The following is a 14,807-nucleotide window of genomic DNA, read 5'->3' on the forward strand; positions in this document are numbered from 1 at the left end:
TTATGTATGAACCCTCAGCACATTTAATAAAATTTAAAAAAAAAATGTGGACATACAAAAATAATATAACAAAAACACCATTATTCAATCAAATTTAAAAAAAATTTCTTTATTTTACTGTAAAGTATTCTCTTTCCATTTTTAGTTTTGTTGAACATCAAATGTAGTTTACATTTTTACCAGTTTCTTAACGTTATTCAATAAACCACTAGGAGGTGATGTTCAGAGGAGGTTCATTTTTAATTATTTCTTGATAATTGTTTAATTTTTTAGTCAAGTAACCAGGAGGCAAGTGCTGCTAGTCACATTGAGGTTTTTACATTGACTGTCAGCACCTTTTTATTATAAAAATATAATAGAAACACAAGATTTTCTCTATACTTGAGGAAAGATAACTGAGATGGCAGACCATGTGTGTACAATGGTGGAGAGAAAAGTTAGACATTATGTGAATGATGGATCACAATATTACATGCAGGAGGTTAGGAAATAAACAAGGAAGATTTATTAGCAAGATGAAGAAGAATAAAGAAGACAAACCAAAGCAACCTAGTGCTGCTGTTCTGGTATAAGGGAAGTATGAAAGAAGAATATTTTTCAGCAAAAGTTAATTAGACTCTCCGGCTTATTTAATTTTTTTAAATACTATTTTTTATAAATAAATTAAATCTATCTGCTAAAATAAGTGCACATTTACACCACGAATGATTATAAAAAGAAAAGAAAAGATGTAATAATTAAAATGTTATAGAAAAGTAAACTATTAAATATCTTTTTGTAAATACTAATGTAATGAGGCAAGGGCAAAGCAGATGAATAAAGTCCTCTGGTTAACAGCGGGTACAACCAAAAACCTGGATCATGGAATTCCATTAAGCGATTTGAAAAAACCGTGTGATTTGTGAAATCTGGACCTGTGCCAGCCAATCTGAGTGGGAAGAAGGTAATTGTACGACTGAAAGAGATATTAGGTCTGACCCCTGAGCCCATGAACAACAGTTTTGTCACAAGAAACAGTAGGTGTTATTCTAATTATGAAAATAATTTATTTTGTTAAAAATTAAAAAAATTAAAAATGATTCTTGTTTGTAGAATAATTTAAGATGAGAAGAAATCTAATGATCGATAAGACAAGACAATTTACATATCTTTAAATATCCAGTGTTTAGTTGTTATATGAATGCATGAAAAATACACAATAGTATACAAAAAATCATAAATAAAACACAATAATTAAAAATATTGCAACTGATTATTATTCTTGAAATTATTTTTAATCAGGTTAACTAGCAATATTAATTTATGAAGATATCTTTTTTTTTATTAAAATTATTATGTACTGAAATGTAATTTTGTAACTTAACTGTGTATATTCAAGAAATACAACTAAAACAAAATATGCTAATTTGTATATCATTCATAATTAAATTATTTACTTCAAAAATTACTCAATGCATATAAAAAAGAATGTTTAAATTTGATAACAAAACTAAATAAATAGTAATAGTGTGTGTGTGTCCAATAGTAGTGAGTATCATAAATAAATAAAGAACCATGACTATTTTATTTTACTGAATTTTTGTGGTTCTTTCTGAGGCATTGATATGTGACTTCCCCAATAAAACTATCGAAACAGTTAATAAAACCTTACTGAACTGCTCACAACAATGCTTACCCCGTGGATGGTGAAAAACTTCAAACTTTTCTTTAACTCCACATTATCCAACCTGAAGAAAAGATAAGACAACATCCACCGCACAGAACTAAAGAACCCAAGGATCTCAGGTCACTTAGGAAACACCGAGCTGAGCTTCACATTAAAATCAAAAAAGCCGAGCACTCTGCTTTCAGGGTTTTTATTGCTCCATTGGATTTCAGGAAGAATAGTACCCAAGCTCACAAATATATCTCCCAGCTTAACAATGACAACTCTCCAATGCTATAGTAACCCTTGCAGTGTGTCAACCAATTGTCTGCCGACCCAATAGATATATAGCTAATACCTTATGCAAGCACTATGCAAATGTGAGCTGTTTTCATGGAGATAAAGCCATTGTCAGGACACTGATCAAATGTCATGCTTGGACAAGAGAACTCAGGAGCTGTTTGGTGCTCACTTTACTATAGCTCAGGTGGAGAGTGCTCTCTTGCAGACTAAAAGAAAGAATCAGAAAGAATTGATGGTATTTTTCCTGAGCTTTTAATTCACATTGGCGATACTACTAAGAAAACAGTTCTAACCACCATAAATTTGACTTGGGAAAACCAAATGCCACAGCAATGGAGAAAGGCTGAAATCATTCCTATAGTGAAAAAAGGCAAAGAAGTCAATAAAATGGAAAGTAATCAACCAATATAGTTGAGTACTTTCTGTAAAATGACAGAAAGGATGATTGCAAATTATCTAAATCAGTTAGTTGAAGCATGAAAACTCAGGCAGGGTTCTGCAAGCACCACAGCATGATGGACCATGTAACCAATTTTACACAACATGTTAAAGATGAATTCAACAGGAAAATGTCAACATTGGCAATACTGGTATTCCTGAAGACCACCTATGACACCGTCTGGTGGCCCATGCTCATGCATAAACTTGCTGGATGGGGAATCTCTGGAAACATATTTAGGTGGGTAAAGTTTGTTCGTGTCCCAAAGACACATCCGGCTACAGTATTCCAACTGCACATCATGATTTCGCATTCAACAGTAAGAACAAGCCCAGGGAGCCATCTTGAGCTGTTCTCTATTTAGTATCATGATAAATGATATCCTGGATGTAGTTCTAGTGAACCAGTGGATTCATCTCTTCATTCAAGATCTGTTTAAATGAGGGTCTGATAAAACTAGAATGGGCAAGTCAAAAACCAATGACAGTGAATGTATCAAAAATCACTTTCACCTTTTCTCTCTGTCAACAAAAATACCACCAATCCACCTCCAGTACAATGGAATAACACTGGAGGAAAGCAATGTATCTAAATATTTAGAGGTTCAGCTGGACAGACATTTATGTGGAAGCTCCATGTGGACCACTGTGTGGAAAAGGCGGTAAAAATAACCTGCCTACTAAGAAGATACAGACAACAGCCACAGCGTAGGGTGCAGATAAGGATAACGTCAAGACTGCCTACAAGTAGTACATAAGACCTGTGCTAGTATACAGGAGCGAAGTAATTGTCACAGCTAGCATACTAAGCAAGCTCGACATTCAAAATACGGCCTTAAGGGTAATCACAGGTGCTGCTAAGGCCACCCCTATTGCAGCCATGTAGGCACAGACTCAGATTGAGCGCCTACAATCATACCAAGAAGGGGTAACATTGAGATTCTGGGAGTGTTTTAGGCAAGTCTATAAGCATCAATGGACCAACTACCAGCAAGCTACTTCCAGGCTGAGATGGCTCCACTCACTGCATACAAAAAATGTACAAGGAACTATGACATCTACCTGTGGACACTGCACCCTGTGCATGAGCCAGGACATTTTCAACTACTTACCTCGAGTTTGCTACAAACTCAAGAACCATTTGATGCCAAAACACACCTTCATACAACGTGAATTGAAGCAGCTTACCCTACAAACCGTCCGTGAGGAATTTCCAGAGGACCAGTGGATTCATGTCTACACTGACAGCAACTATGATGGCAAAGTTGAAGCAGTGTACGCCGCTATGGCCAAACTGGAAGGCTAGTTTTCCTTTAAAAGTAGTGTTTTTGGTCGACTCCCAGGAATCTATCATGCAACACACAAACAGACTGCCAGAGGATGGTTGAGTGTAGAAGAAGGCTGGAAAGCCTGGGAAATCACAGGTGGACACTGATGTCAGTGGATACGCAGTCAACATATGTGGAAATGAGGAGGCCGATAAACTAGCCAAGTTAGAAATGACTCTACCCCAACCTGCCCTGCGTCCTTGCTTTCATCTAGGGCACTGATTTATGCTGCAGTCAACAAACAGAATGAACACCGCCTCTCTGAGATGGCTGCTAGTAGGAGATGGGAGACTTTGATTATTGACAATCCCTTTCAAACTCGACTTCTTGTGTACGGTCAGCGAAGCTGCCTTCCAACTAAAAACTGGCCACGACTATCTTGCTTGTTACCTTTACCACATTCACGAACTGCCATCTCCTGAGTATCTGCTGTGTGGTTGTGGGATGATGAATGCTACTGATCACCTGAGTGATTGTCTGGCTCTAGACCACATCCAGCTGGATGAGAGCCCGAAGTTCACAGAAGCCCATCTTTATTGGTCAGCGCATCGCCAGATGGCTCAACAGCCAAGGGTGGGCATTGACTAGTAAGAAAGTAAGTCTATTTAAACAATTGTAATTTTTTTGTTAGTTACTATTAATAATTTAAACTAAGAAAATACTTTCAACATTAGAATACCAAGTGAGATGATGAAAAAAAATCAAATGTAGTTCAAATTGTCTATTTAAGCAATCGCAATTTTTTTGTTAGTTGCTATTAGTAATTTAAACTACGACCATCAGAAAAATTTCCTCTGCAGAATAACAAAAAGGCCGATAAAATCAGTACACTATGTGTTAAACAAACATTCAGTTAAAAAAAAGAAGTGCTAATCAAAATAAGAATCTCCACATTTTCTAAACTTTATTAAAAACTACACAGAACATAGTCAAATAAGAATAAACACTATAAAAAAAAACCACAATAAATCTGCACTATAATGCAGTGTAGGAGAGTTTTATTCATCAACAAACCTTTGCAATTAAAAAAAAGATTAATAAGTTTTTAAAGTCAAATAAGCTCTCTTTTTTTTAAATTCTTTTGTGAAAGTTTATTTAATTTCAAACTCAGAGGAAACAAGAATACTTATAAAAAAAGTTCTGTAGTGGTTAATTTTTTATAGTAAAATACACAAATAAAATAAATAAACTGTTCTGTAGTGGTTAATTTTTTATAGTAAAACATACAAATAAAATAAACTAATGTAAATTTCTTTAATTATATAACTATATTCATATTTTTAAATAAAAATGTTTAATAACATAAAAAAGAAGTAAAATTCTATTTCATTAATTTTCATACAATTACTATTCATCCAGAGGAAAAATATTATATAAAACTCATATTTCTCTAAATAAAAGCACATAATATATATATTACATGCTTTTATTAATAAGCATATGCATATAAACATATAACTTTTTATAATTAAACTGAAACTTCAACATAGAATATATAAAGTTTATAAAATAAATATGATACTTCAATATAACAGTCATAGTAATTAGTTTCTCAGCTAGTAACTCTACTAATTAACAAAATTTATGTATATTTTAAACAGAAAATTTAATGAAACATAAGAGAAGTATGTATCTCTTTTAACTAATTATGACAGTATATTGCAAATACGGACAACCTAAATTAAATACACCCAACTCACAGCGACTTCTACTTCTATAATTACAGCGACTATCAAACAAGTTGGTTATTAACAGATGATAAGATACTTATTCAGTTATACGGCAAAGCTAATGTCTGACATAAATTCTGACTACATTACTCAAAATATAGATTATATATTACCTCTAGTGTAGTAAAGACAATTTTTTCTATTGAAGAGAAGTAACGTTCCCAAAGGATCTGGGTCTGTTGCCTTAAGGCAAATACTTTTGTATCTGGTATGGATCGTACAGTCTCAGGTACCTACAACAAATAATACAACATTAAAGCATTAATTAATTAACAAAAATAAATTTGTGTAAACTAGCATATGTGTGTTTGTGCGTGTATGGATCCATGTGTGTGAAGATGTGAGAGATTTATTTCTTTATTACCAGGTCCTAAGTTATGAGTGTTGGTCTTCTCATTCATTTAACCAACCCAAACAAAAAACAATTATAATCATTTATCCGATATACATAATACTGTACACAGTTTTAAGAACAAGTAACGCTTAAAATAAAAAGATAAAAATTTAATCATTAAATTTTTAAATTTTTTTTAAATTTAAAATCATAATTAATTTTTGAACAAAAATGTATTTGATATTAATAATGATGAATATAAATCTCAAAAAAATTATGCTCATCATTTTATACACAAATTAATAATTAGTATCAAAAATAATGTTAACCCGCACTATTAAAAATAAAATTTAAAAACTGTATAATAAAAAATGACTAATAAAATCTGAACATAAAAACAAAACATATTTACAAAGAGACATCTCTATAATACAACGAATAACATTATTAATATTACAATAGTAAGTAAATGAATATTATCATAAAGGTCTTATAATACAATAATATAAATACACTACAAATAAAAATAAAAAAATCAATAGAAAAATAATAAATATGATTTATCTGTATTTAAAAATCTAAATGTATTGATATGTCAACATAAGACCAAGTATATTACTCAATAAGAGCTTTTCAAAGTACTATAATAATAAAAATGGCACTGGTAAATTTTCTAAATTGTCAGTATTAATATAGAAAACAACAATATTATAACATATATATATCAGATGATATTTAAGTATGGAAACAGCTTTATACTGCATAACTGGTCTCAGTCTAGCCACCATAAATTTGACTTGGGAAAAGCACATGCCACAGTAATGGAGAAAGGCTGAAATCATTCCTATACTGAAAAAAGACAAAGAAGTCAATAAAGCGAAAAGTTATCAACAAATATCATTGAGTACTTTCTGTAAAATGACAGAAAGGATGATTGCAAATTATCTAAATCAGTTAGTTGAAGCATGAAAACTCAGGCAGGGTTCTGCAAGCACTACAGCATGATGGACCATGCAACCAATTTTACACAACATGTTAAAGATGAATTCCACAGGAAAATGTCAACATTGGCAATACTGATATTCCTGAAGACCACCTATGACACCGTCTGGTGGCCCATACTCATACATAAACTTGCTGGACGGGGAATCTCTGGAAACCTATTTAGGTGGGTAAAGTCATTCCTGGCCCATAAGACACATCCGGGTACAGTATTCCAACTGCACATCAAGATACATACATCAAGATTAGTAGGCAGAGGTATTCTGCCTACAAATACCTCTGTATTTGTAGGCAGAAAGGACAGGGTTCTACATAGTTAAAAAAAATCTGCATTATGGTGGGTTTTTAATTTTTGTCTGCAATGGTGGACATATAACACATGATTTCAATTAAAAATTTTACAAGAAAAACAATAGTGGAATCCGTTTTTCTGTTAATGCCTTCATTATCGAGTTATAAACATTAAAAGTTGTAATGGCGGAAAATTCATGTTAACAATAAAACGAGCTAAAATGAGTTGCATGTAAATTTTATTGCATTTTACATTCATAATGCATACAATAACAAACTTTAAACAGTGTTAAAATGTTGATGATAATAATAAACAATAACTAAAATAATTAACACAACAAATTAAACAGCTATGTCAACTGATCTTATTTTCTAGACAAAAATTAACTTCCAGTATTAATATCAGCTGGTATTTAACACAATCTGTGTGTGTCATTGACATACACTCACACGCAATTAGAATAGCATCTACGAAATAAAGGGATACATAAAATACTGATTAAAAACCAATAACTGAAAATATTTTAAACAAACCAATGTTTATTAAAAATGTTTTCCCCCACAATGATTTTTTTTTTATATTATGTAACATGTACTAGTAATATCTCATGTTATAATTACAATTATATGGTATTTGGAAGTATTTGCAGAGAAATTATAAATACAATCAAACCAAACTTAACCTACACTTGCTAGTCAAGGTTAGTGAGCGAAGTAAGCATAGGTTAATTTTGGTTAAATTATATTTATAATTATAACATGAGGAATTACTGATACATAATATGTAACGTAAAAAAACCACTGTGGGGGTAAACATAAAAGACCCCCTGATTTAATAGACAAGATGAAATCTGGGAGAAAATTATGTCATACAATCTGTTATAAGTTAGTTATGTGTCAACTGATTTTCAAAACTAAGGTGTGATTTTGTTAACAATATAATGCTTAACATTTTACAAGTATAATGTAGTATGATATAACTGAGGATTACTAAAATATAAAGGTTGAAAAATTGACATGGCCCACCATTTTGAAATTTATGAACGTGTTTACATTATAATCTTTTAGATATTAGACAACACTGATATAAATGTGTGTACCAAATATTATTCTGATTCCTCAGTCCTATCTTGAGACATAAATTTTTCATTCATAAACACAAAATAAGGGTCAAAAGGAAAACAGAGATCATCTTTTTTCACACGGCAATTTCTGTTAATTTTGACTTGTGTAATCTGAAAATGTAAAGCCAGCCCACCATTTTAGATATTCTGTATATGGATTACATGTAATCTAAATGTTATAATTGATTGAATATAAATTAAAATTATTTTAAGAAAAAATAGCAATAAAATAAAAAATTTTATCTCACTGACTATTGTTTCATGTTGAGTAATTAAACAGTGTATACTTATTTGATTACAAAAAAGGTATAATTTTTTTTTTTTAATTTAAAAGTTATAGCTTAAAAAGGAATTAAAAGGTATAACTTTTAATCAATGTCCAATTACAAATATTTTTAATTGTTTTTTTCTGTATTTTAATAAAAATGTTTTTTAATTCTACTATGAATGAATTAAGAAAAATATTAAAAGGTAGAACGGTATAACATTTGACAATTAAGATTAATAAATTATAGAAATGTTAACAATGACCCTATTTCAATAGATCTGACAATGAAAGGAGATAAGTTATTAACAATAGGAAAAACAAATTCATAATGAGACAAATCATATGTTACTGATACTAATCATAGCAATTCTTAGTAGTCAAATTGTTCAGTTCAATAATATACAGTCATAATGGAAAAACTGAACAGCATACAAGATGAAAATAAAAATAAAACAGATTGTTAGGAATGATTATGTATTACAAGACAAAAACTGAAATACCAATAAGACAATGGTAAAATAATAGACTGATAGACTGAAATGTCTTTCAGAAGCAAAACAGACAAGACTGGCTCTTTTATTAAAAGTACTTTTTATAAGAAGTATTTGGAAAATTTTAATAATCAATTTTTAATTAACATAATTACAATTGTGATGGCCATTTTGGTTTAAATAGTCAGATTTTAATCTTTTTGATACCATTTTACTTGTCCCACATAGACCTTTTAACAATTTGACCATATGTCCCATTTAATATTTTTGAGTCACCCTTGTCCCTCCCCTGAAAGCCAAATATTCTAAATTGGGGCTTAATGAGTTAGCCTCTCTTATCACAGAAGATTTCCAAAGAAAGAATCAAGATACCTCAAATAACAAAAAAATTAAATGGATAGTTCTAGCTATCTATAACAATCACATTGTTGACCACCACTTTGGACTGTGCAATCAGAACTTTGTTTTAATTGTGCCATATTTCTCATCTCACTGTGCTCTTTAAAATATTTCAAATGACCATTGGTCCAGTTTGAAATTTTTTAATTGCCCCCTGCAAATTAAAAACAGTGAAGTATATATTCACTGTTCAGTACATATATTCAGTATATATTCACTCCCTTCAGTACAACGAAGAATGCCGCAATAGCATCCAGTCCTCAATTATAAAAACAAGTTAGTGGGGGGATGCAAGTTACTTTTTAGCCACCCCATATATATATATATATATATATATATATACACAAGTATACATTTATCAATTCAAAATTGTAAGAACTATTACATGACAGGAAACATTCCTTCATTATTAAACATCTAATGAAAGGTGTAAATCTAATGAAAATTACAATGGAATTCATAATGGAACTGAGATGAATAATACAATTTACATGAAATGTGATACATTTTTTTAATATTCAGTGGCATTGCTGGAGTTGAATGTTAACCTGGTAGACTACTTCTCTTTTTCATAGTTAGTTGATACATCCTTATGTTCTTTTTCTTCATTTTTCCTTCCACCACTAAATGTATTATATACCAACTTTGCAATATTTGAAGAAAAATTATATTTAATTTAACAGTGATTATTATGAATGGGATGTGTTTTTAGAAAAAAAAGATCTACTGAAAGTTAGATATCTCAAAATGTTGCATCTTGAAAACTTATAAACATTAAAAAAAAAAAATAACAGACTGACAGAAGATATAAGAAAATTAGTAAAAATATAAAAATAAAGTAAATGAAAGAATATAAAATTAATAATTATTTTTTTTAAGTTCTGATTTTTTATTTATTTTTAGTTTTAATAATTCTAGGTAACTAACTAATGATGACTGATTCTGCATCTAGTTTTACATGCCACGAGTGTAGCTAGATTTCCAAAGGATACAAAAAACATATATTTTTATTTATTACTAAAAACACATATAATTTTTATATAATTTTACTGAAATTAGTATTTTTAAGATTCATAATATTCTTCTATACTGGTTAAATTATATTTAAATTCTATTAAATAAACCACCTAGTACAAAATACTGAGATAGGACGTAGCTTAATTTTTCAAGAAAGTGTTTTTTGAGAAATTAAGGTAAGATATGTCTTATCTCAATATTCTGTACTAGGTGATTTATTTAATTTATTTTTATTATATATATATGTTTTTTCAATAGTATTTTACATTTAAGTTTGAAGAACTCAGTTGGTGTCTTTCTTATTGCAACTACACATACAATAACTGATGCTAATAAATTAATAACAGCTGTACACTTTTTGCAACTTTATATTTACTCACCATTATTTTTCCTGTAAAAAAATAATCACACAAATTTCAGACAGACTCTGCAATATACTGTGCAAAATTTTATTCTAAAATATAATACTGCATAATAAATGTAAAACAAACAATTTCTGCAGATGAATAACCAACACAGATAATTATTAACATTAAGATTTTGTTATTCTTATGATTCTGAGCAACCGCTGTAAATTTTATTTCTGAATTGCCTTCATTCATTTGAATCTATACTGAACTATGAGTCAACAGATGGTCACTGTTGGTTCAGTAGCATAAAAAGTCTTTGATAATTTTTGGGGCTCATTAATTTTATTATATTTTTTTTTAGTAATATCTAAAATTATTATTATCCATAATACATTTGCAATTAGATGGAATAGGTGTTTACATAATAATGCAGACTACATTTTTTTTGACAAAACATTTAATAATATTGAAATCCTATAGTCAGAAAACATGTAAACAAAATACTAAATGCCATGTTTTTTGTTTAGAGCTGTGAACAGAATGTATTTATTAAATAAGTATTTTGTATATGTTTATATGAATCAAGTTACACTTATTATCCAAACTCCTACATTTCTAATTAGGCAAGAAAAATCATTGTAATTTCATTTTATTAACATTATGAAAGATAGTGCTGAATTAAAATAAAGAAAAGGGGACCCCCATTACCATATTATCCAAATGCCATAAAATGTACAGTCATAAAAAAAAATAAAAATGAACAGCATACCACCCTACCGTTTATAACACTTTTAAATCAAGCAATTAATATTTATCAGATATTATGTGCTATTGATGTAAATTGTACTGTAACTTCATCAACGTTATCCTAAATAAAAATTAGACTGGATGAGGGCTGTTTCCCACTTGTCAATTAAAATTCCATAAAACTTCCACAATAATTTGTTTTATTTGAAACATAACTGAACATTTTTTTACATGCAATAGGTACAACTTTTTATTTTTTAAAAGTAAATACTTAAAATTAATGAAACAACATTCTTATTCATGAATAATTACATAATACACTGTTTATAAGAAGCTAGTATACCCTCTATGGGTTCATCATAACATTTTAGATTAAGCTGATATAATAATGATTAATACAGTTTTTTTTTATCTCTAGTTTTTCAGAAGTAGATTTGAATTTTTATTAAAAAAAAAAAATTATTCCTACGGTAATCATTCTACTTCACCTTAACATGAATTTTCATAAATTCATGTTAATGTTGCAAGTGCCAGTACACTTTTAAGGTATCAATGGCAAAAGTCTCTAAAACGATCATTAATAGGCTAAAAAAAACAACTTCCACATTATATAAGATTAGCAAAGAGGCAATGTAATATAAAACCTGATAGAGACATCCACTTTGAATTGTACTGTAAGCGTATTATGATTTTTTCCCTTATCCATAAGTAGTGTGATTAACTGCTTAAAATCTGATTTTAACAATTATTAAAAAAATTCATTAATACATAATACATATCTTGTAGTACTTCCATTTTGAAATTTAATTATGTAAAATTGCAGACAGATTTTAATTACACTAAAAGGTTTTAAGGAGTTCTAAAGAACTTGTAAGTAATCAAAATCATACTAATGAACTACATCCAAAAGTAATCACTGTAATGCTCTAAAACACACAGTTTATACCTTCTCATAACAGTCACAGGTATTAGTATGGTATTAATCAAGCCCTCACTTCATCTAAAACTACGGCAGGGTGAAATGAAATAATCCAAACAGGTCTGCTCTCTATCTCAACATAGAGTTCATATCATCATTATTTCTCTTGATTTTCATACCATCAGTTACAAAAATGGTCATGACAATCAAGACATAAAAACACACAACTCGCTATAGAGATTCATATGAATTAATGAATAATGACATAAGTAAATTGATTAATAAATTTCACACAAATACATAAATTAAGGAGTGATGAAATATTCCAAATAAAACTGAACAAAATTAATTATATAATCTACATTATTGAAATGAATTCAAAAAGCCATATTATAAGTTAAATGTTACTGAAAACAAATTTTTTTTTATGTTGCAATTTATTCAACTAGTGAACAATAAGCAACACCCCATGGTCCAATGAGATGAGGATGATATTATGACACGTAAATAAGGTTAGTGTTGTACAGATTCAGGTGCCGACCATTCCTGAGACATGTGGTTAATTGAACCCCGATCATTAAAGTACCACTGTCTAACATCCAAATCCATATAAAAGCAACTAACTTTTACTAGGAAAATCAAAATTCAACTTCGAAAATCAAAATTTGTAGAATTTAAACAATTATCAGAATTTTTTTAAATTATTGACTAGCTAAAAATATTTCAAGTATGTTAATATGTAAATAAACACAGTGGATGCAAATAACTGTTACTGAATCTGTGAATATATTTCGCTTATAGAAGACCAGAGGCTCATTCTCCCTATCACCATCCAGTGATTTAACATTAACATTTAAAATTAAATAATTTTATTAGTGACTTAAGACACAGTTACTAAAATATAACCAATTCACTCAAATGAAATGTAATCTACATAAAAAGTTACCACTAATTCACCAAAATGATGGGGCATTACCCACAGTACACCTATTCATAACAGTTTTAGACAAAAATTATTATTAAAGATTTAATTATAATTGATTGATAAGAGAAAAAAAGATTAATTTCAACAAGAATATGTTAATGATTGCAGATTTTATGAAATTCATTAATGTTCTAAAGTTAATACACAAAACAAAAGAATAAACTGAATATTGATTGGCTTAGGTAACTTTAATTTAATATTTAAAGAACAAAGAATTACCCTTTAATATCTGGATTCAATTTTGGTTTTTAAACTACTTAACTGCAAATTCAGAACATATTATTTAAAATTATAATTTGTTTTACTAGTTAAGCAGTTTAAAATAAACAAAATTTATTTGGCAAATTATATTTTACATAATAGTTTTTCCTATTAAACTACGTTTTTCTATTAATTTTAATTAATAGTTTTTCTATTAAAAATTATGTCAATTTTTTCCTCTTAAAATTATCTTCTAATATAACAAGTAAATCTAAATTATCTTAAACTGATTGCTCCATTAGTTCATTATATATAATTAAGATTAAGTATACTATAAAACAATCCCGAAATATCATTTTCCTTATTTCTAAAACTGAAAGAAATTTTAGCTTGAACAATATTTTACAAAATAGATAGAAATGCTGAAAATTGCTTGTACTTGTATTTAAGAAAATCAGTTAATATCAAAAAAAATAATCGGCAAGTTGCCTTAATGGTTAGAATGTTAACTTCTACATCAATTTTGGTCTCAGACTTAAAAACAAAAAAAAGAGGTTAATTTTTTCTGCCAAAGATTTAATTTACTTCTTCTCATTAAAACATTTACATTAATGAAGTCTTAACAGAAACAATAAAACAAGTCTGAAGTTTTACAAAGAAAGGATATGCATAAATTACAGACAGGTAGTGAATACGAGGTGCTACCCAAAAGTTCAGGGAATTTGAATTTCGCGCGCGAACCATTGCTGGTACGACCTGCTGCCGCTAAATGTGGCTAACAGTACTCTGTGAATCAGTGTTCCAACAGCTGTGGAATGCTTGTGGAAGCATTTGGTGACAATGCTATGAGTAAAAGTAAAACTTTTTTGTGGTACAAACGATTCAAAGATGGACGAACGACAGTCGATGACGATGAGCGTTCAGGAAGACCATCAACAAGCGCAACACCGGAAAACATCGCGAAAGCGCGAGAGGCTATTGTTGCAGATCGTAGACAAACAATCCATGATGTTTGCGCAATCGTACAAATGTCATATGGGTCCGTGCAACGCATCTTGTCGGACAATTTGAACATGAGACGCATTGCTGCAAAATTCGTACCGAGACTGTTGAACAGCAACTAGAAACAAAATCGCGCAGCTGTCGGTAGTGAATTGAAAAATTCAGCAAGAGATGACCCTAACTTCATCTCCAACATCATAACCGGTTGATGAGATATAGGTGTACGGGTATGA

General features: G+C 29.7%; 1 protein-coding gene across 2 annotated transcripts in view; it reads right to left on the reverse strand.

The window, feature by feature from the left end:
- Positions 1-14,807, reverse strand: part of ttv (exostosin glycosyltransferase 1 ttv) — a 672,327-nt gene that overhangs the window by 31,592 nt on the left and 625,928 nt on the right. For both annotated transcript variants that reach the window (XR_012756526.1, XM_075367109.1), the window contains exon 4: positions 5,558-5,677. Coding sequence is in view for 1 of the 2 variants with exons in the window: in XM_075367109.1 (XP_075223224.1) it covers positions 5,558-5,677 (120 nt within the window). In the remaining variant the exon portion in view is untranslated. The remainder of the gene's footprint in view (positions 1-5,557; positions 5,678-14,807) is intronic.

Source organism: Lycorma delicatula, chromosome 1 (genome assembly GCF_047948215.1).
Source record: "Lycorma delicatula isolate Av1 chromosome 1, ASM4794821v1, whole genome shotgun sequence".
Taxonomy (NCBI): domain Eukaryota; kingdom Metazoa; phylum Arthropoda; class Insecta; order Hemiptera; family Fulgoridae; genus Lycorma; species Lycorma delicatula.